At 45.1% G+C, this 24,146-nt stretch overlaps 1 protein-coding gene across 5 annotated transcripts in view; it reads left to right on the top strand.

The window, feature by feature from the left end:
* Nucleotides 1-15,827, top strand: part of LOC131448247 (ankyrin repeat and fibronectin type-III domain-containing protein 1) — a 143,987-nt gene extending 128,160 nt beyond the window's left edge. For all 5 annotated transcript variants that reach the window (XM_058620535.1, XM_058620534.1, XM_058620533.1 and 2 more), the window contains 13 exons: nt 1,911-2,001; nt 4,725-4,832; nt 8,756-8,855; nt 8,994-9,126; nt 9,253-9,372; nt 9,959-10,174; nt 11,082-11,248; nt 11,410-11,560; nt 12,207-12,375; nt 12,491-12,657; nt 13,156-13,363; nt 13,465-14,198; nt 14,956-15,827. In XM_058620535.1, the coding sequence (XP_058476518.1) occupies nt 1,911-2,001; nt 4,725-4,832; nt 8,756-8,855; nt 8,994-9,126; nt 9,253-9,372; nt 9,959-10,174; nt 11,082-11,248; nt 11,410-11,560; nt 12,207-12,375; nt 12,491-12,657; nt 13,156-13,363; nt 13,465-14,198; nt 14,956-15,267 (2,676 nt within the window). In that variant the 3' untranslated portion in view covers nt 15,268-15,827. The remainder of the gene's footprint in view (nt 1-1,910; nt 2,002-4,724; nt 4,833-8,755; nt 8,856-8,993; nt 9,127-9,252; nt 9,373-9,958; nt 10,175-11,081; nt 11,249-11,409; nt 11,561-12,206; nt 12,376-12,490; nt 12,658-13,155; nt 13,364-13,464; nt 14,199-14,955) is intronic.
* Nucleotides 15,828-24,146: the final 8,319 nt, after the last annotated feature.

Here is a 24,146-nt window from a genome sequence, read left to right on the forward strand (position 1 = left end):
ACTCACAGAAACTACTTAACACCAACCGTGGCGTATCGAACGGTTCAGTAAAACACCAAATATTGTTGCATCCCGAATATTAATGTGTGCACACAGACGAGCTGTGGATGTGCAGTGCAGTCGACTGTGCGCGGAACAATCACTGATCTGTAAGTAAAAATAGGTTTTGTTTTCTCCTCTCTTTATTTTACGGTTCAACACTTTATACACCCCCCGTGTGTGAAATCTCTAAAGACACGACGTGTCCTAGTGATATGTAAAGTATGATAAGTTATGTGAGTCAGGAAGAAACTATTGCATCACACCACTGTTGTGAGGTAACATCAGTAGCTGCTTCCCTCAAAACAAGGCCACATCCAGACGGAAACCACACCAAACGTAAACAATCTTTTTCTTTTAGCCGTTTTCAATAAGTTCCCGGAAATCAGGAAATATCTCCGTCCACATGGAACCCACTGAAACCAGCACTGTCATGTTACACCAAAAAACAGAGTAGAAGATGTTAGATATAATAACATTACATTACATTACATTACATGTCATTTACCGCGGTGGAGAGTCGGACACACACACACAGAAGCGCAGTGTGAGCGCAGCGCACACACACACACACACACACAGAGTGCACATAAACGAGCTGTGGATGTGCAGTGCCGCAGACTGTGCGCGGAACAATCACTGATCTGTTTTGTTTATTCAAGTAAAAATGTTGTTTTGTTTTCTCCTCTCTTTATTTTAACACTTTTTTCACCCCCATGTGTGAAATCTCTAAAGACACGACGTGTCCTCGTGATAGCTAGCGTCTTTTCACACTGACTCTAGTTACTTGTCATTGACAAGTAACTAGAAAACACAAGAAATTGAATGACAGTGCATGAGAGAGCTGGGAATACGACGCCATCGTTTTCCTAAAGTAGCGTGTTCTCTGTCCGCACGGAAACACGAGGCCGGCGTTTTGAGATTTTCCTTTTGAGATTTTTTAAAACGCTGTCTCCATGTGGACGGAACGGCTCTCCAACAAAAAAAAAGTATACGTATTCATCTGTAGCTGTTTCTGTGTGGACGGCCCCTAATTGTGTCTTGCACATACTGTATCACCTATCCCAGTGGATTTACACAGCTCTACATATAAACCTTTTTCACATTTTTTAAATCAAACCAGAAAGGATATAATCTTGATTTATACGGTATGTATATTATGTCTGACAGAGCTACACAATACACCACTAAACTCTGGCTTCACCAGCTGTTGGTGCTGCCCAGTAAACAAATTAGATGTTCCTCCTGCACCAGAGAGCCCTGATATATTTACGTCAGCGTGTGTTTGTTCTCCTTTGAAACAATTCTTTACTACATACATCAGACACGGGATGCAGTCACCGTCGATTCAAGGTTGCACAATCAATTCAGTCCAAGATGTATGTCCATGCCCAAAACACAATTGAAAACCTGGTGTGTTGCTTAAGTCTTGACTCACAGAATGATAAAACAGAGCAGCTTGGTTGCCTGCCAGCTGATTTATGTTTGGCATTTTTAAGCAGGCACGCAGACAAATGGACACTCTGTTGGTTGTTTGTTACTGTGTGGGAGAAGCCCACCCCTTGTAAGGCCCCCATTGCAAAGCAAAGCTCATTTCTGTCACATGACAGGGGTCAAGGCGAGGTCAGGAAGTGTCAGCATCTGGTTTGATTGATCTGGCCAAGAAAGGATAGACATAGACCTGCTGTCTGCACACTGGACACAGAGACAGACCGAGCTTCTTGATGTATCATTCAAATCCAGCTCTCTCTTTCACACACACACACACACACACAGTTCTGCACAACTAACTATCCTTTTAAGGACTGCAGTGACTTCCATTCATTTACCCCTAACCTTAACCATGACTTGACTGTGTCCTGTCCTTTCAGGGGACTTATTATTACGTCCAAGTGTCTGCCTACAACATGAAGGGCTGGGGACCTCCAGTAGTTTCCACCCCGGCCTGCGCTGCACCTTCCAGTAAGTTTCCATTGTGTGTGTGTGTGTGTGTATGTGTGTGTGTGTTCTCACGTGCCAAGACTTCACATAAAGATACAAAACGTAAAACCTCCAGTCAACAACAGCAAAATATGTCCAAATGATCACCACTGTGTGTGTGTGTGTGTGTGTGTGTGTGAGTCCTGCATTAATTATGCAATCTCTCATAGCTTTCCCACACACATAAAGGAGCTCTTGCATTGCATCATCTCTTGTTGGCTCCTTTGATTGATTCAGTGGTTCCAGCATCATTCCAGTGTTGCTTTGACGATATTACGGAGGTGACAGCTGGGCGGCTCTCCTGCCAGCAGGCCGGGTAGTGGGACCCCCTCTGCGGACGTCATTGAGTGTAACCATAGACATCGTGTTAGGGGTTGGCTGGCAGAAGATGGTGCCTGAGTTCAGCCAAGAAGTTAACCGTGAAGTCATGTGCACGACAGCTGAGGTGTTGACTATCTGTCTGTCTGTCTGTTTATCCGTCTTTCTTTCCACTGAGCAATTGATCTGTCTATCTATCTGTCTGTCTGTCTATCTGTCTGTCTGTTTATCTATCTGTCTGTGCTAAATAGCTAACTGGCTAGCTGTCTGTCGGTTTGTCTGTCTGTCCGGCCGTCTATCTATCTATCTATCTATCTATCTATCTAGCTAGCTAGCTAGCTAGCTATCCATCTATCTATCTAGCTAGCTAGCTAGCTATCCATCTATCTATCTATCTATCTATCTATCTATCTATCTATCTATCTATCTATCTATCTATCTATCTATCTATCTATCTATCTATCTATCTATCCATCTATATCTATCTATCTATCTTTCTATCTATCTATCTATCTATCTATCTATCTATCTATATCTATCTATCTATCTATCTTTCTATCTATCCATCCATCCATCCATCCATCCATTTATCTAGCTATCCAACTATCTATCTATCTAGCTATCTAGCTATCTATCTAGCTATGCTAATTGGCTAGCCGGCTATCTAACTAGCCATTAGGGACGTAGACGTAACTACAAAAACAACTCAGTTACCAAAGGCAACTCTTGCGTCCGTCATTTGGAGTAAAATAACCTGGATTTAAACATTTAATTAGCATACTGGGACCACGCTACAGAAGGTGTTGCCTTCCATGTATGAAGGTGGACATTATCTATCTATCTGTCTGTCTGTCTGTCTGTCTGTCTGTCTACCATTCAAAACCATTTAAAAAATAAGTAGATTAGAGACATTTTGTAATCTGTAGTTTTAAATGTTTTTCTACCAAAGACTCTTCCTCGTTTAGTGCATATTTATTCATTCATAAACAAACAAAATAATACATACTGTACATGTTTTGTGTGATTCTCAACAGTTGCTGTTTGTGTGTGTTGTGTAGTCAGTACACATATTGAAAGAGAGTGAACATAGGTGCTGTGATTGTCGGTGTCTTGGCACACTCATAGTACATCTGGGGAACACATGAACATGTTTGTCCTCATCAGTGTGTGTGTGTGTGTGTGTGTGTGTGTGTGTGTGTGTCTTCATTTTCAGAAACTGGGCTTTCCCTCACTTTTTTCGTACTGTCCACCTCCCTCGCTGCCATCTCCCTCCCTCTCTCAGAGCTAATTTCGATGTTGCGTGTTTGTGTTTTCCATTTGGTCCTACCACTGGAAATATTTGCATGTCTGTGCTGCAGCATGCGGCGCAGCCCCAACAGTGGGGGCCTTATACAAGCCCATGGACGCCCATTAAAGGGCCCGCTTGTCCTGTTGAGACAGGCACCTTTCTGGGAATAGAGCTCACCGTGTTTCAGGGGCCTCCCTCCGGGGGCTCCAGAAGACGGAGTTGGGCTGGGGGTGTGTGTGTGTGTGTGGGGGGGAGGGGGTTTGGAGGCGGGCGTTGGAGTTATCACTGACATCCTTCAACAAGCAAGCAAAGATGCAGTCTTGCTAACACAAAAGGGGGAATGTTTTGAAGAATAATTTGCCATGTCGTCGTCTGTGTCAGGGAAAGACACGGTTTGGTGTGTTTTTGTGTTTTTATGATGAGACTTTGCTTGATACACAAAAACAAAGACATGGAGGAAGAGAAGGAGTCATTACTTGCAAATGTAACTTACTTTACTCACTATCTGTCACTTGTGTGATAGGATCCATGAGCTTTCACTTTACTCACGTCAAACATGTGCAGCATGTGTCACTTAAGCCTTTTTTGAATTTTAAAATCAGCAGGTGGACCTGGGATCCGTGAAAATTGATTTTTTTAACATTCCCATGTTCATGTGGCTGCTCTGCCCTCAGGTGTTTTATTTCCGCCCCTGTATTAGCTGTGTATAGAGCACAACAACACCATGGAGCTCAGTGACAATGTCACAGTGGTTCCTAATCGTGTCTTTTACTTCATTCCCTCTTTCAGCTGATCTTTGAATGAATCCAAATGATGAAATAGAAATGATTGAGTTGTAAAAAGTAAGGATTGCCTCAACATTCATGCGTATAGATGAATGTGCAACCTCACATTGATGCAGGAATGAGCTGAAGATGAACAAGATGAACAAGAAAAGAGCATGTTCTCCCTTCTGGTCTTAAGTTCACAGCAAGCTGATTGAAGCCTGATTGTGTCAGTAAGCTGCTTTTTTGTCAGCTCCACATGATGTTGACATGATATTGAACCCTTGTCAAAATGAAGTGATACCCTTTGGTCCTCACTGTGTCTGATTCTGCAGGTTGGAGAGACATCGATGGTCGTGCTCCGCGACAGAGAGGCCAGAAGGAGACGCTGGACCAGCTGCTGGGACAGATAAAAGAATCTCACCGTCACTGCGTCTGCCATGGTATCAGCAGCTCTGTCATCATGTGATCAAACAGCAATATGAGAGCTTTAACATTCCCAATCTGACCCTGTTCTCATTTAACTAAATATGAGCATGTTATACCTGGTGTATGTAGTTTGACTTGGGTTCAAATGATGGAATTACATGCAGTAAATTCAGTAACACAAATTCAACATTAATTAGTTGCTTATTAGCATGAAAATGAGTCATTATTAAGTACTTATTAATGCCTTATTCTGCATGGTCTTATTATAAAACTAGTAATCCATTACCTAAGAGTTTTCCCTCAATAACCTCAGAATTATTGCTTATTAGTAGTGAGGAAGTTGTTGTATATGAATTACAATCTTAATATGCTTTGCTTAAATAAATAAAGTTGGATTGGATTGCTTAGTTTGAAATTTATAAGGTGATCTCCCTGATCTAAAGTACTTATTATTAAGTACTTAATAATGACTCATGTAAGTCATTTGCATGCTAATAAGCAGCTAATTAATGCTGAATATGTGTTCCCTCATCTAAAGTGTTAGGGAGAATAACAGTGTGAGAGTACAGGACTACACTTGACCCCTAACCTGACGCAAAGTTGAGGCTAAAGTGAAATGTGTTATGAGTTTGTGACATTAACCTGAGCTTCATTTTCACTGCACCTGCCGTATGTTAAACAAACACATGTGAAGTCTAGCCACCATCTTACCTCACGTGTCACAATAATAAAGTCAAATGTGAGAAAAGGACGCTTCAAAAAAACGCAGCACCAAGTGTTGCTTTGTCTCACCTCGACAGACACTTTACAATTTCAGACACGGCAAGTACGCTGGGGTCGGTGAGGGGAGGGGGGTGGTAGGGGGGGGCATACTCAAGACGACACGTTGCCTCAAAAATAATGTCTCAACACCCCCTCCAACCTCTTATGTGTGCGTCTTTCCATGACTCAGCCCTTCCTCCTTTGAAAACGTCTCGCTCTCTGTGACAAAATGCAGATCAGCCTGTCTCGCACACGAGCTGTTTATATCTCCAAACACTGGCGGCTGTAAGTGTGTCTCACGAGTGTCAGGACCTGTCCATACTGCCTCTTTTATATGACGGCAAACTGCATTTAGCGCCGAACAAGTTGCATGTCTTTTTCTATCACACCCACACGGCCAAACGCAAACACCCACTTACTATTGTCCACTGTGGCCAGACGCATTTGCGACTGGGGCAAAAAACGCAGTATAATAGTCGGTATTGAGTGGCCCCCGAGTTCCTAAGACGGTGACTGATTGTGCTTGAGAGTTCAGGCACGGTAGCCAAGGTGGCGTGTCCCGGGGTCATGTTTGTTATTCCTGTAAGAGACGAGTCTTGGGCTGGAGTCAGGAGAGAGCATAAATTAACAGTGACTGCTGCTGCTGCTGCTGCTGCTGCTGCCGTCACACCCCCCGCCAAACCCCCCCCCCATGGCCCGCCAGTCATCCTGTCTACTGTCCATACATATACAACCAGATAGCTAGACAGGCGTACACATAGATGGATGTGTATATGAACAGACACAAATATTCATCTACATGCTCACTTTCAAATCAGTCCTTCTCCCACATGACCATGAGCCCGTCCCCGTCCCTGTCCCCGTCCCCAGCATATAGCCCATGCCACCTTCTCTTGTCCAAACACTATTAATTAAACTTTGAAAGAGGCCTTGACTAAAACAGGCACCCCAGCAGTCAGCCCAACTTGTCTGTCTTACTCAGTGTCAAACAGAAGCTGAGGCCACAGCGACTGGAGAGAAACGCGGGGAGGTGAGAGGGGTCAAGGGGTGCTGTTTTTTTTGTTACTCCACCTCGACTCGTCCACCTGAAGAGAAAATTAGTTCTTTTTGGGTCCTGAATGGGGGGATTTATTGACTTTAAGTGGCCTGGGGCTGAAGTAAGATCACCTGGGAGGGGAGGAGAGGGGAGGCCAGTCTGCCAAGGGTTTGGGACTCGAGGTTTCTAATGAGTTGGGAGGTGCGCTATCTCACCAACAGGCGCCCATAAAAACACACACATACATATATACCCACACCTCCTTCTCTCACCCCAACCCCTTGCAGGCCCACTAAAAATAAACATGTCCCCACAGACTTAACTGACCTCCCTGTCAGTGAGTGGCAAAGGGTTAAGACACACACAGAATTTACTACAGCTCCTTGGCTGCACTCATATGGCTGTAGCTCAAGTTATGCCATATGCATGTAAACACACACACACACACACACACAGTCAGTATTCCTGTGGGACATGAGCGCTAGTGGTTCCCTCAAGGCCCATAGTCTGCAGTTGGCAGCCAGCATGACTGTCAAATGGTGCCGCGCCACTGGAGCGCATGAAATGTTGAAAAACATTCCCCTCCAACCATGTTTTTGGACGTGTCAAGTTTGTTGTCAATTAAGTAACAGCCTGCCACTGAAAGAGATATTTCTAGAGTTTGTCAGGACAGAGGTATTCATTGGTCCTGGCTGGAGGAGTTTGTCACCAATGTCCTCATTTCCACACTAAGAGCCTCGGTGTAATCATTTCACTAAATGGGACTCTGTCAGACTGTTAGCATATGAATTAACTAGTGCTGTCAGTTAGGTGCGTTATTAACGGCGTTAACGCAAAGCTATTTTAACGGAGTCCATTTTCTTATCGCAAGGTTGACGTTCTTTTTGCCCTAGCAAACTTTGTAGTTTTTTTTTCCACATGCTGTTGCAACAACTACAACACCACACCGGATCTAGCTAGACCGGAAACTAGTGTTGTAGTACTCAAGATCGGTCTTGGTCTCGAAACCGGTCTCGAGACCACTTTTTGAAGGTCTTGTCTCGTCTCGGAATCGACTGCATTTTTACTCGGTCTTGTCTCGGTCTCAGACAAAGCGGACCCGGGATTTTATTTCAAGACCGGTCAAGACCACAACTGTGGGGATATCAATAAATTGCCTGTGCATTTTTGGATGAACTTGTTAAAATCATTACTGTGATATTGAGTAAATCGTATTGCTTCGGGTACGACCAATAACTTGACTCATTTATCATTTGAAATTTTTGTCACCGTTAACGGCTGTCACCCCTCCCGCCCCCTTTCACACGCCCCCCACAAAAGTGCATGTGAGTGACAGGAGAAGAGGCTGTGAGAAGATGTCAGCCAACTCATCTATAATAAGATGTGGTTACCTGAACCACAAAGACTTTTTGTGCAGAAATACCTCCAAAAGAAAACACAGCGCAACATGTAAATTCTGCAAAGCGACGCTAACAGTCTTGGTCTCGACCCCTCAAAGTCTTGGTCTTGTCTTGGTCTCGGTACACTGTGATCTTGGTCTCGACTTGGTCTCGGTTTAGGTGGTCTTGACTACAACACTACCAGAAACAAAACAACAGGCACACGAGCCGGCCAGAGTAGTAGGCTAACGTTCTGTTTTGAGTGGATGGCGAGCGCCGGGCGCTTCTCCATCTCTAAGCGGGCTCTCCGTCTCCAACGCAGCCTGGATCATTTCTCCATGCACTCCCCACATCCAAGTCATGATGTATGCAGTGTTAGCAACCAAGCTGGCAGACCCCCGAACCGTAGTAAGGAGACCACCAAAGACCGCTAGCTGCTTTGGCTCTGATTAAACCACAGGACTCCGTCTGCGTTGAAGAACGGCACTTTATTCACACACTGCAGGCTGATACACAGCCTCTCTTATTATTGTGCGGCTCTCACAATAAGAGAAATAACTAAAAATGTGCAGGTGACAGAGATATTGTCTCAATAAAAAAAACATGTGCACAAAGAAAGCCGATCAACTTTTCTATGTTGATAAGAGCGTTAAAATGAGAAAAAATAACGGGATATAAAGAAATCAAGGGACATTTAGAATAGATACAAATGCACACTTGACAGCACTAGAATGAACCCTTTTCTTCCCTGTCCACACAGAACAATGCAAAGCTCCGGCACAAGGCAGGAAGCACTCGGTGTCCAAAAGCCTGCGGCACCTCTTCCAAGCTACCAACAAGTTTGTTAAAACCTTGAAAAGGTTAGCATGAATGTTGTGTTCTGTCTTTGTTTTTGCCCAGAACACATGATTGTCATCAGTGAATATTGTGTCATGATTTCTCTGCCAGCACCAACATCCCATTTGTATCATGCAAATGTTTCCTTTGCCTCTCTACAGAGGTCTCTACCTGACGTCCATATTCTACAGAGATGACAACGTGTTGGTGACTCCAGAGGACCAGATTCCGATTGTGGAGGTTGAAGATTCATACTCCAGTTCACTCATGCAGGACTTCCTCTGGTTTACCAAGGTAGACACACAGCTGTGGAAATGATTCTCACAAGTAGTAAACGCAACTTACTACATGCACTCGGTAAAAACATGCTCGTTAACGTGAGGTAAATGTGTTTCTGTGTGCTCTCTGTCCCTGTACCAGATGTCCTTTCTGTGGGAGGAGATTCCCTGGCTGCAGCAGTGTCTTAGCTCCTCCCAGTCTTCTTGTTCCTGTACCCTGCAGACACGCCTCAAGATGCTGCAGGCTGTCTCCCATCTGCAGGTAAGCTCCAGTGTGTAACTTCAGGTGTATCTAGTAATATTATGGCATATTTCGGCATTTTCGCCTCGGCACGGCACAGTTTAGGTTGCATCTCCACTACAAAAAAAGTACCTACTCCACGTGGGCGGAGTCATCACTGCACGGCTGCGTGAAACTGCGGTGACTTTGTTTCATACACAATTTTTTAGGACAAATTTTACGATTGTTAAGTAGAATTAACTGATCTACAGTTTGGACCACGCATCACATAGTACCTACTGAGCACGGTTGGAACCTCGCGGGAGCAACTACTAAAAATAGTACCAGGTACTATGCTAGTGGAAACGAGCCGGTGGAAATACACCAATAGTTGCTGATCCAGGTGGAAATATTCACAGTTTAGTGTAAAGTATTGAAACACTCTTTGTGATAACACCAGCTAATGTTTTCAAATGATGCCGTTGGCTATTTTAGTCCATGCATGTCACGTGTCACACTTGCTACTGTACACTGAATGTACAATGTATGTTATTCTATGCATCGTTCTCTCTGAAAAAAGAAAAGAAAAGAAACAAGTATTAGATTATTATCTGCTGTCTTGTCTCAGGGAATGCTTGGAACCCAGGATCTTGGTCAGGTGTACCTTGAGCCGATCAAAGACAAGCATGGCAATGCCCTGCTGGTTCTCCTCAAAGACATGAATGCCTGTCCCAACCTGGACGGGGTACGCTGGACACAGCTCAGCAAACTCCAGCTCCAACGGAAGTCCATCTCATCCCCTGAGGAGCCCACTGCCTTAGACATGCTCCTCATCACACTGCATGTGAGTGCTACAGGAACCAGGTTTTTTTTGTGTTTTTGGAACACACAGCTGGTAATGGTACTGCCAGCAGTGGTTGTTGATTTTTCTCCAGAGATTAAGGAAGATAAAAACAACAGAAACAGTGGAAAAGTCTTATTTATTGAAATCACTGTAATGTTTTTAAGCTCTCATTTGCAGGAGACGTGAGCTTCTGTGGCCCTGACAATAAGCCTGTCCATTCAAATATGCTTCCAATTATCAAGAGTACTCATTTTGCTGTTATAGCATAAATTGTCTTTAAATTGTCATACATTTCAAAGATGCACATTCATTCAAATTCAGATTTCAGGTCAAATATTTGCATCTTCAGTTTTAAAGAGGTTTTTTTGTTGAATTTCAGTGTGATGGACAAGAGGATGATAATTGGACTGATTATTGTTGTGTGTTGCAGTCCATGCTGTGTGCTTGTTTTGTTCACAGTGGCTACAATCAGGAACAAAACCACACGTTGATTTTGACTGTGTCGCCTTTGTTACAGTGGTGTTTTGTCTCCATTGTGAGTTGTTTTTTTCCTTGTGGTTGCAAAACAATGGTGGAGATTATCTTTAGGGAAAACCACCATTTTCTCAAATCTTTGTTTATTGGGTTATAAACAAACTGTGATGCTAAATGGTTTGTATTCCCAAAGCACTTTTCAGGTTTGATGACCACTCAAAGACATTCACATCTTTCATACCCATTCACACGCTGCCAGAGTTATGTGCCTTGCCCAGAGACACATCAGCATGTAGACTCCCTCTACCACTCATCCACCATTGCCTCAGATCATATAATGGAATACATAGAAATGCACTGATGGGCTGTTTTTTCAATGTTCAATGAAAACAGCATGACAGCACCATCAGACCATCTCCTTACCTCGTTTCAGGAGAAGCTGGCTTATCATAGACGGAGCAAGAAGCTGCTTTCTCCAGGGTTATACCTGGGCTATCTGAAGCTGTGTACATCAGTGGAGCAGATCAGGGTCCTGGTGCCGCAGAAACTTCCCAACATCCTCTGTCATACAAAAATCCGGGACAACAGCAACGTGTCCAGGTGGGGAACAACAGACTTTGAATGTGCTTTTGAATGTCACACGGTGTTTCAAGCTGTTTCTTTTCATATTTATAGTAGTTTTGTCCCAACAGCTGATTCCAACAATGAAAAGACACGTGTGCACTTACTGGAAGTGTGTGTGTGTGTGTGTGTGGTTTCAGAGAGGAGTGGCAATGGCTGCAGGCCCTCAGCTCTCTTGAGGAGTCGTTGGAAATGGATCTCGACGTGCAGAGTGCTCCACATTGCCTCCTACAGGACCTGCGCAACGCCATAAAGGAGTTGATGGCACACATCAACATCCCTGGAAATCAGGTGAGAGTGAGGCCAGGATCACAGACTGTGTGACCTCATCAAGATTCAGAAGAAGTCAAAAGAAGCCAAGTTCCAGAGGCGAGCAGTAGCAACGGCTCAAAGCTATGAAATGATTCCACATGATACTGAGCCAGCTCTGGTTAGACCACTAATTCTACATGATTTCTGTAAAAGAACACGGCGTGAATTCCAGCAATCATCATCCATGTGGCTTTAAACTACTGTTCCACCCATGACTCTGCTACTATGTGGAGTGACATGTAAAAAAAAACATGAACATATGCTTGTTTATGCAAATGAGACTGAAATATTAATAAGGTAGAGGTGGAACCTTGAACATTGATGTTAAAAGGCTTAAAAACAACACCTACACAATAAAGCACTGTAGTGTAACCATGGATTAAAGCAAACCAGTTGCCATATTCTTTACTTTACATTCCACCATCTGCATTTAAGTATGTAGCTTTGTATTTTAGATATTTAAATGAGTAAAAATGTACTTTATGGTGGCCCAGACGTCTGGTCCATGAGTATCTGTGATCTTTACTACAGTGTAAAATAAAAAGTCATCTTAAATAATGAAAGAGTAAGAGCTCAGTGGAAACTATGTTAGTGTTATTTGAAGGTACTGTCTGTGTGTGTCTAGGCACAGGATTTCCGCATATATTGCCAAGAAGTTTTGGAGTTAGGGGAGAAAGTGTCCTTCTTGCTCCTCCTGCCTCCTTCAGACGAGGTCTGCTCAGCCCCTGGTCAGAACAACCCATACTCCCCCCGCTCTGGCTTCCTCACCCTGCCCCTGCAAACCTTTGAACTGGGTCAGTATTACAAACTCATCAGCAGACGTTAGACACCGACTGTCGAGAATCTAGATGTTTCTGTAAACACGGACACAGCATTTGACTTCTCTCTCGACTCCTTCTTCTCCCACAGTCCACTTTAATGCCTATTGCCCGAGTTTCATAGGCCAGTACTGCAGAGTGTCAGCTTTGCTGGAGCTGGAGGCGCTCGTGTCCCAGCAGGCACTGAGAGAGGCCTTCTCCGAGGCCGAGCTCCTTGTTGCTAAGAAGAAACATCAGGAGGTCCAGGAATACATACAGGTAGGAGCACTGTAAGAAAGAGGATGTCCTCCTTCTAACGCGTGATAGTATGAGGTATGAACAAATAATCAGCACTGTGTGCACCATCTGCACCAAGACAGAGCTTGAGACACGGAGGCTGGAGCAGAGTCATAAAAATGCTCTTCAAACTTTTCTGAGGTCAAAGTCCACTGTGTATTTTAACTTAAGTTCTGGGATTTCAAACTCATCAACAAAATCATAAAATAGCACATTTGAACTCTACTGACTTTGGTGCTGGAGTGAGTGAGTGAGTTTTTCAGTCTAAGGTAAGATGAAGTTGGACTACATTTATTAGGTGAGTCCCTTGTTAGGTATCTCAGACTGGTTCTTGGCTGCTCTTCACTTCAAAGTCGACCTTAGTTCAGGAGTTATCTACTGTTGGAATAGTGTTGTGTTCTGAATTGAAACATCTGGGAGTTGAATCCAAATGAATGTGCGAGATGATGTTGTGTTCTCACGCTCTGAACTCTACAACAGCAAATGGAGGAGGTGTGGCGGGATGTGAGGTGGATAATGGATGCCTTGCAGCACGCCCGCTACAAGCAGCCGACAGGAGGCATTTCCATAAGCTGGATCATTGACTTCTCTAAGGAAGTGTTGCTTGAAAAGCCTCCCTCCACCTCCTCCCAACCAGACTTCATGCCCTCGCCCATACCTTCACCTGAACCCTGCCGCAAACACTCAGGTCAGACCAGAATGGACAAACCTGTTAACGTTTCTGAGGCTGCAAGACGCCACAGTTTAATTTACAATAACATCTAATACGTGATTCCTGACATTTTGCAGATTTTGCTGGACTGTCAGATGAGGAGGGCTCCTCCGAGGTCTTTCTCACAACTGACAGTGACTATGACTCCAGTCGAGCCCAGAGCCCGCGAGAACTGGACCTCCTGCCCCCATCGCCACTTTCCTCCTCCGCCCCCATGGAACCTTGTGGTTACCTACGCAGTGATGAGAGCAGCTCGGGAGGAGGGACGTGTCTTGGCGGCAGTGGACGTGGAGGGCGGGCACGGAAGGACTCCACACCAGACGTCCTGCAGGCCTCCGAGCTGCCGCACGGGAGGGAAGGGGAATGGTGTGGAGGAGGGGGAGGAGTTCTATGTGGAGGAGAAAGGCGGAGGGGGCCCCCAGAGCTGTTTGACAGTGACTTCATCCTGCCCAGCAGGCAGATTGAGCTGTTGCACATCACAGAGAAGAGACAGGCCTTCTGTGTGAGAACGAGCAGCCTGGAGTTTCCCTCCGCCACCTCAGCGCACCACCAGCCTTACTCCTCCCACACTGCGTACCACTCACCCACCACTTCGCCACAGAGAAGGTGGCACAGACCCTCGTCAGTGGACCGGTGTTGTTCCGCTGAGCACTGCTCGCCACGGCGTCCACCTGCTCGGACATTATCTGAGGACAGTGGCACACAGAGACTGTCCTCATCGTCACCTGCTGCCCTCTGGAAGGATTGTCATGCCACACTCAGAGTGTACCCACAGTATAACACAGGCCTGCCCAAGGACACCAGTGTTAAGGTAATGAATAGTGCTGTCAGTGAAACGCGCTATTAACGACGTTAACGCAAACCCGCTTGAACGGCGTCAATGTTTTTATCGCGAGATTAACGTCCTTAGCTCGAGCGAACTTTGTCGTTTTTTTCACGTGCTGTTGCGACAACTAGAAACGTTAGAAAAACTACAACAACACACCGGATCTAGCTAGAGCCGGCCAGAGAGTACTAAGCTAACGTTCTGTTTTGAGTGGATGGCGAGCGCCATGCGCTTCTCCGTCTCCAAGCGGGCTCTCCGTCTCCAACGCAGCCTGGATCATTTCTCCACGCACTCCCCACATCCAAGTCATGATGTATGCAGTGTTAGCAACCAAGCTGGCAGACCCCCGAACCATAGTAAGGAGACCACCGAAGACCGCTAGCTCCTTTAGCTCGGATTAGCTCGTTGCGGCAACCGCGAGACTCCGTGTGCGTTGAAGAACGGCACTTTATTCACACACTGCAGGCTGAGACACAGCCTCTCTTATTATTGTGCGCCGCTCACAATAAGAGAAAAAGAGAATAAAAAAAAACATTAGCACAAAGGAAGCCGATTTAAAATGAGAAGAAATAACGGGACAAAAAGAAATCAAGGGACATTTAGAATAGATAAAAATGTGCGATTAATCGTGAGTTAACGTTGACATTAATGCGATGAATTGTAATCGTTTGACAGCACTAGTAATGAGTATGTTGGTGTTTTGTGAACAAACACTAAATGCATTCCTTGCCCTGTGTGTCAGCTTTGTGTGACTCCAGACACGTCAGCACAGGAGATGGTCCAGTTAGTGGTCCAGGAGATGAACATTGTCTCGCGGCGCGTCTTCAGTGGCAGCGGAGGCAGCGGCGAACAGCATCAGCAGTGCGTCCACTACGGCCATGAACAGCTGAAGCACTTTGGCCTCGTGCTGGTGGTGGACGACAGAGAGAAGTGGCTCCAGGACGACTTCTGTCCACTGGAGCTCCAAAACCCGTGGCTGAGGGGCAAACTGTGTGTTCGCATTAAGGAGTATTCACCACTAGCGCTCCAAAACAGCCGGGCCACCACAGTGTGACACTTCCGAGAGAGAGTTCCTGCTGCATGCATTTTCTCCACTGATAAATGCATATTGAAATTAGGGAACTGTTACCGTTGTACAAACTCCTTTTCTCGGTGTGTTGTATGTGTTGTGTTATATGACTTTAACTGTAGTTATAACATGATGTATGTTTTGAAACACGACACCGAGAATCTGTTTCCATGAAATATTTTCTCCCATACATAAGAGTGTTTTGTTTTTTTATGAACATCAGAGCCCCTCATATGGACACCAAATGAACAATAACAAACTGGAACAAAGAAAAGAGTTTTTGTGCTGTCAGATATCGTCGGGGGAAAAAGCTTGTGATGCTCAGTAAGATTAATTGAGCGTCACTTTTGACTTCTGGAATTATTGATGTCGGCACATTGGACCGTCGGGCACTTTGCCAAACTGATGTGGGCAGTATCTTCGGCTCCTCAGGCTCACATGTACATCAACTCTTTCCTTGTGCCATTACCAGAGAACTGTCGGCTGCAGCTGTCCAGCCTCATGTTCCCAGGATGTGGGCTCTGGACCTGACCCAGAGGGGTGGAAGGAAGGCAGAAGAGGGGGGGGGGGGGGGTCAGAGTGGGGGCTGGCTTCTCCACTCTGGGATGCAACGAGCCCAACATCAACTGCTTTTGGCCACTGTACTGAATGGTAGTCAAGACGCCAAGCGAAGGGAGAAAGACATTATCAGAGAACTGTGGTGTGAGAGAGAGAGAGAGACAGAGAGAGAGGAGTATTTTAGAAACCTGGTGCTGGATTTTTGCCTGCTTCTTCCTCCTTTTTACAGCAACAAATCCTACGTATACAATAGACTCAGTCATAGTGTAGCTAATAACTAATATGTAACTAATGTGATCATTTCAACTGAACACAAAACACACAGAGGAGAAAAAAAGAAGCAATACTTGACTCGTGATGGAACCTTCCAGAATTGTACATCTGAAGTATTGTAGTAATAATGTCCTAAAAGTGAATCCGTTGAGTGTTTTGTTGTGTTTGGTTTCGACGTATTCCCAGATGCACCAGAAAATGGAGCCTGTCAGTCTAGAGCAGCGGCTCCCCAAAGGGACTCAAGTGTAAAAGGGATGACTCAAGTTGTTAAGAGGCCAGACATTTGTAAGCAAAGCCACACACTCCACATTCCAAGCTGTCTCTCAAAAGCCTTCTGAAATAAATGATAGAAAAACTATTTACCATCAGAAAACATTTAAACCATGAAGACACATGGAAGCATCACTGCGAGGCGAGGCTCATGTGACCAGTAGAGGGAGCAGTTAAGTAGGCTAGTTTTTAAACTTGCATTTGTTTCTTTGTCTCTTCTCAATGAAAATAAACAGTGAAGAAGTCCATTTAAATCACTTCAGCAAAGGGAGAAACCGTAAAATATCACTGAATTAAAGGTGCGGTAAACAGGATTTGTTTTGTGTGTTATATAACGTCAACGTCACAGATTGCGGCTAAATTGCGGCTAAATTGGTTTTCTTGGTCAAAGATTTCTTCACTGGTACAAGCTTTCGTCACGCTCTTCAGTGTCAGATTTAACTGCAAAGCCACACCCCCCTGCACTATTCCCCACGCCCCCTCCCTCAGGTCAGGTGAATCAAGCCTCTTAACAATGGAAAGCATCCTTTTTAGATGTTTGGGAGTCTTTGCCACACTTTGGTTTGTCGTTTAACAGTGAACTGTAGCGTGTGCCACTTCCACATCTGTGTTCTTCCTATTAGCTGCTCTTCAGTATATGATTAAAATGCTAGTTCTGTTCTTTACAGTGTGGATATGTGAGGTTTTCTGACACACAGGCAGCTCTGCACCAGCGACACACACACGTCTGCCAGTGGAGACGCAAGGAAAATTCATTTGCCCACGAGTGGATTCACCACTTCATTGTCTGCCATTGTCTGCCGTTACCAACTGGAGACAGAAGGTTGTGTCACAAATCTCGGGTTGTCGGTCTATCCAAGTGCACACAGAGGCCTATTCACCTGCGTCTGTTGGCCACGCCCCTCGCAAGTGGGAGTTGACTTCACCCTTTCCAGACTCATTTTTGGTAAGTGGCTAAAATGAGCTTTTCCTTGCGTCCCTGCCGGCAGCCAGAGTGAAGTCAGTGCTGGTTATACGTCAGTGTCTCATTCAAACAGAAACCTCAACTCTCTATCAGGCTCATTAACGTCGTACCATTCTTAAAAAAAAAAAAACTGCAGCATTTTCCCAGAGAGAGTCTCACGAGTGAAGTCTGTGGGCGTGGCTTCCAGTGGGCGTGGCTTCACGATCTGTAGCATTCCAGGTGAACAGGATGAATGTGACGTAATGATGTGTGTGTGTGTGTGTGTGTTTACAGGGTTTAGTGTCCTGTGTTTCCGTGTAGCTCAGGCAGTGTTTTAGTTGTGACTGGTTTTACTGATGCTTTGAACTTGTGTTAGAGCTTAGACGTCTTCTTTATACGACACACAACCACAAAGCATGTACATAGACACACAAGAGGAGATGACTGTACTCTGTCGGCCCAAAATGTCAAAGACAGTAAATGTGGCTACAGAGGTCAAAGGTCAGCAGGCAGCAGAGGAAGACGAGGGTTTTAATTTCCTTTAGAGTCGAAAACAAACAAAAAAAAAAAGCCCCATGTTTACAAGGAGCTGGTGGCAGATCCACCAGGCCAAGTCATGAAGGAGACATCACGTCACTTTTTTAACTCTATTTTTATTGAACAATAAATGAATATTACAAAACAAAAGCCCTGGTGGTTAATGTGGGTTTTCTTCTCTTTTGACACTTTGCAGCTTGGAGGTTTTAACCGTTTTTTTTTACACTTCCTGCGTGAGCGACGCGTTCCCTCTGTGTAATCAGTGCAGGGACGGCATGTCGCTCTGGAGCTGAAGATCCCACAGCAGTCTATACGAGACAAGATGTCGTCACGCCTCATCAGTCACAGGAGCGGAGCCAGCTTCTCTTTCCATTGTGAGCAGATACTATTCTCACTGGGGCTCATTATATCAGCTCAGAGTTTTACTCACACGTTCGTCTGAAATGACGGAATGTGGCGGACAAATATAGGGCACGTCGTCCTACAGATGCTATAATGCTGTGACCTCATGAGTGATGAAACGAGAAGGGCGGGCAGCTGCAGGGCTTCAGTATGAACGGTGGGCGTGGCCACGTGAATCCTGCAGCGACGGCACGACTATTACATACAGTACGCTTCACTGTTCATTTGTTTGGAAACATGTGATCCAACAGTGTCAGTGGGATGTGGATTACATTGGTTTTACCCTCTTAAAGGGACAGTTCAGGTATTATAACTACATTTCCATTTGGGAGTGTTAGCATATCAATAAAAGAGGCAATGAAAACAGTAAGTAAAGATTGATGCTTTAAAATCATGTGACTGAATTGACTCGATTACAACTTCTGCATAAAACATAAAGCAGCTCTTTTACTTCTGGTCAGGTGACACCTAATCTGAAATAGTCCCAAACCAGCAAGAGTGCGTGCATATATTAAATCATCACTTAAAAACAAAAACAAAAACAGCTGGTGAGCGAGGGAATGTGTAGACTGATCAAGAAACCACAACATTCCCTGACAAAGTGCAAGAAGCTAATGTGAGCGCAACAGTGAATCCACAGCTACATGGCACTTTTTACTTGATGCCTTTGTATACTTCCATGGCGTCATTTAGTGCTTATCTCAGGGAGCTAACTCATCATATTAGCAGCAGATGGAAACACTAAAATGCTATTTTTTAAATGATAAATCTCTTTTCTACCACTTTATCCTCTCACACACACACACACACACAGGGAGAACCCAGGGCTTCTTGAGTGCTAACCACTACACCAATGTGGCTAAATGAGATATATCCTGTATATCTGTAAATATAAATACATGTATTATATATATATATAATACATTTTCATGGAATCTAGCTATAGCTATGTGGATGTTATGGTCACACACAGCAGTCTGCACCTCATACAAGCACTTCACAAAAACTCAATCATACCTTTAATGTTGTCGTACCAAAGATAATATGTCTGTGGAATTTATTGATTTATTTTATTTTTATTTTATTATCATTAAACTTTACTTACTGTATGTGTTTTTGCATTATGCAAAGCCGGGTCTAAATTTTACAGCGGTGCTAAGTTGAAGCCTGATCCCAGTGTTGAATTCTGGCGGGCCAGCTTGCTTTCAACAGACTCATAACACGGCCCTCCCTCCCTCCCTCCCTCCCTCCCTCCCTCGCTCGCTCGCGCCATATGTTTTTCCTGCACTTGGGCAAATAAAATGCTGCATGCTTCCCTGTCAACAGATCTGACAAACACTAATGTGCAGCTGCACACTCGGGAATCTTCATGCATAGATGTGTGAATGCGCATGTATATCATGTGCAAGATTTACACTTTTGCACCATATCAAGACAAATGCAGCTTCTCGCATACAGATCACGCCGCGAGGCATCCTTGCCTAAACACTACGCCTTTAAGACCAGCCATTTACCATTTATTGACAGTAACTTAAGAATTATACTGGAATTCTGACACCTCCTAATTTAAACCTCCAGACTCCAGGAGGACACGTGCTAAATATAACCCCTGGTATATATCTGAATACTTAGAAAGAAAACGTTTCAAAACTGCCCTAAATAGTGTCTCATAAAAAAGATTTAAACGGGAGTGCGCTGAGCTCATGCCCAGCGACTCTTGATTCATCCAAATATCTGCAGCCAGTTAGAAAGTGTGAAGCTGCGTCTGTGGATGCATCATTTGAGAGGTGATTTTGTCAGCACTTCCCCTGGCACAGACGTGGCTTTCAGAGACTGTTAAGCTTCCGTTCTGGAGCCGTAAGTATCCTATCGGTTAATTAAATATGAGCCCGGGCTTTGGCTCGCATGCAGCTTAAACTGATACACCTGCAAAAACAGCAACCGGTTTGAAAGTGAGCAGGCTTCAGGTCCGGGATCCGTGCCCCCGCCTCAGAGCTCCTCACCTCCATGCTCTTCCACTTGACCCTGCCTTCTGTTGTTGGGGATTAGCGACCGGTGGGGCTGGTCCTCACCTTGTCCAGATAAGGTTACACGTGCTCACACATACATACTATTTAAATATAAAACCACACGTAGATATTGGTGTCACCTGTTTCACACACCGGTGGTCAGCGGGAAGCCGGAGTTCTTCGCCGGCTGTCAGGTGACATGTGCAGCAGCAACAGCACTGCTTTTCACTCAGATCAGAGGATCCGGATCAACCTGAGCAAGAGAACTGTCCTGTTTGACGTCACCGTCGAGCAGCTCACACTGAGTTTGTATTATTTGATGTTTTATTCATGTTCATTAAGCTAATAACGTAGTCGCGGCATACTCAATGTGTGTCTGTGCTGGCATTTGTGTGTGTGTTGCACTGGGTGGGAAAAGTGAAGCCTGGCACTACTGCTCCCACCCCACCCTCCCATTCCCCCCCCCCCCCACCCCACCCCACCCCAGGCCCATAAACCTTTAAAGCACCTATAAAACACTTGGCGAGGCCTTTTTGAAGTTTTTATGAAGATCTGGCTTTATTGTTCTCGAGAGATGAGCCCCGCTCCGCTGGCGCCTCAGAGCTTTCTGGAAGTGCCAGTGAATTCAGGGTGGTGAGGGGTGGGGTGGTGTGCGGTGGTAGCAGAAGAGGGAGTCCCAGGGAAGGCAGAGCTTGGAATGGGGTGGGCACTGTGGAGCCTGTGTTTCTATGCCCTCCCCCCAGCCCCCTGTGTGTGTGTGTGTGTGTGTGTGCGCGCGTGCACCAATACACCCCTTACATGCAGATATCATACACATCTGATCAAATACATCATTAGAAAGCTCTAATAAAAGCACATGTGTGCTTGAAAACAAGCGTGCATGTGTTGCAGCATATGTGCACGCCTGCCCGCGTTCACAATTGATGGGGGCAGCAGGTTGTGTCCTTGCTGTTTGAAGTGGGGCTCTGTTATTCCCATAGAACTAAATGAATGGAGCCGGACCCCCCTCCAACTGTCTGATCCTGCGGCACCGGCTCTCCCTTCCCAAATCCCGGCTCCGACACCCAACCATCAGCCCCCTCAAAGGAACAGTTGGCAAACGGTTGTCGTATTAAACAGGCGAGGCCAACGAGCCCTCACCTCTGGGAAACACTTGTAAGAGCAGAGAGTATGACACAGAGAAGGGAGCAGGGGTTGGAGATAAAAGTAGTCCAGATATATTAAGATTGTTTGCATTATTTATGTTTTATAACACTCAGCTGTGTGTGTGTGTGTGTGATCCGTGTGCTGTAACTCACTCACCATGACATTTGCTCTGCTGGTGCCTTTGAAATAACTATTCACCCCGGATTCTTGTGGAGTCCCATTGGAAGCCACAATGCTTCCAGTGTTGGCCAGTTCTCACCTCCGTGAGTTTGTGTGTGTCCATGTGAGCCGACAGCTGCAGGAATCACAAACCTCACAGTTTTACGATTTAAATGCAAAAAGGCCGAGGCTCCGTCCGTGCGATTACACTTTATTTTGAAAAGATGGAACCTGATCTGCATCGAGATGAACGTCTAAGCTCCAGATGAGCAGTGGACTGCTGTGGTCGGGGGAATGTTTGCTACCAAGTTTTTTGGCAAAGAGTGAAGAAGGCCCCGGAGTCTGTGATGACTTACGTTGAAAGGAGTTTATTCAAATATACTTGGCCAAGGTGAACATCAACATCAGGACATACACAGCCTGACACTACCTATAAATCTGAAAGATGACACATATAATCATCCGTCCAATGACCTTTGACATATTTCATTAGAATCAGGACGACAAACTCTCTCTGGAATAATCCCCATTGTCTATATTTTGGTTTTTACACCAGGACTGAACACAATAGCTTTCATTTGGAGTCTAGCTCAGTCTGTACAATAACATTAGTTCTTTATTTATAATAAATAACAATAAAGACTGATCATGGGTTATGAATTTCCCTCACATATGCATCCAGACTAACACACCTAAACAGATAAAATAAAGTTTTCGTAGGGGTTGAAACTGAAAGTGTGTGTTGTTGGGAACTGAAAACTGTGATAACTGTGATACCCTTTCCAAAAGTCTCTTATGCCACTTTTGTACTACACAGTTCCAGCACGACTCGACTCGGCACAGCAGGGATCTTACCTTGGTACCTGGTACTTTTTCAGTACCTGCTCTGGGGAGGTTCTAAGCGAGCTGAGCCGATACTAAAACGTGACACCAACAGACTGAATGGCAGCGAGTTGCACAAGAATCAATCCAAACAATGCTGAACTGTAGATCAGGTCAAAAGACTTAAAAATGCTGAAAACATGCATTAATCCAACTAAGTCAGTACATTTTATTTATAAGTGCGTCACAAAAAATATAATAAAACAATGAAAACAAAGTACTAAACACAATCATTTAAAAGCTTTGTGTTTACACGTCACTAGTTTGTGTGTGGCGCGTATAAAACAACGCCGTGCTCTACGACTCGTGTCGCCCGACAACATGCGCCTGTGGACAGCATGACAGCTAAATGTACGTTTTCAAACAAAAACAAAAGTATTATGAGTTTAGCCTGAGTCAGGTGGCAGATCCTCCAGGAAATAAGAACAGGGGCAAATCTTGTGTTGCAGCTGAAGGCTGTGACTGATGGGCTTGTACTCTCCATGCTCTACACACATATTAACCTCAGCTTTAGCCCCCTTTCTGCAAAGGATGATGTCATGCCTTCGTGCGGTGTTGGGGTTGGGGTTGGGGTGGGGGGGACGGGGGGGGTAGCTGGCTTAGGTCCTTTCAAGTTTGCAGGAGGAGCCTTGGGCCATGGCAGGGTAGACAGTTCGAGGGCAGGAGGCTCAATGCTGCCACCCCCTTTATCCCACTCTACCCCAGCAAGCAGCATTAGGCACGCTCCAGCCGTGCCATCAAAGGCCTGGCTCACAACACACACACACACACACACACACACACACACACACACAGTAAAAAGTTGTGCCCTGACTGAATGTCAGGACACTCACTCTGTCACAAGTGAAATAAGCATCCTCACACGGATGGAACAAAACACGTGTCTAAACATAACAGCACACATGCATACACACACACACACACACACACACACACACACGCGCATACCAACCCCCCCACCCTCACCCTTCTGGCTTTGTTATTGTTTTGAAAATATGATTGCTGTGACGGATTGGGTGGGGAGAGGGCTCTGGCAGAGGTGAGTGGCAGGGCCCCTCTATTGTCCACGATCAGCATGAGTCTGTGTCCATAGCTATAGAAACTGGGGCCACACTGGGAAGGCATGCTTTCATCTCCACCCCAGGCTCACCGCTGGCAATAAGGGGTCAAATAAATCCCCCTGGATGCTGTAGGGGGTGCGGTGGATGGAGGTTGTGTGTGTGTGTGTGATGACACACACACTCTGAATGTGTCTGTGAATGTGTCTACCTAAGCTATCTAATGTTCACACTAAACTGAAAAGTCCTAAGTATGAGTAGAGATGTTCCGATACCATTTTTTCCCTCCCGATACCGATTCTGATACTTGTGCTGTGGGTATCGGCCGATACAGAGTACCGATACCGATACCAGTGTGTTATAATAAAACATATATCATACTACGCCTGCATGACTGTGATATGATTATCATTGATGGTAAGGTTTGGCTCAGGTTAAACTCTCTGTAAAACATGAACAAATACAGCAAATGGACACCATTTATTTTTACCAGTGATATGTTATTTGGTTTTTCAGCTTGTACGTTTGTTTTGACTCTGGTCCAAACACCGCAGCACTGGCAGAGCTTCATGTTTCCATGACAACTGACCGGGAAAGGACACGCGTGACATCATATTTACATGACTC

Source organism: Solea solea, chromosome 21 (assembly GCF_958295425.1).
Source record: "Solea solea chromosome 21, fSolSol10.1, whole genome shotgun sequence".
Classification (NCBI taxonomy): Eukaryota; Metazoa; Chordata; class Actinopteri; order Pleuronectiformes; family Soleidae; genus Solea; species Solea solea.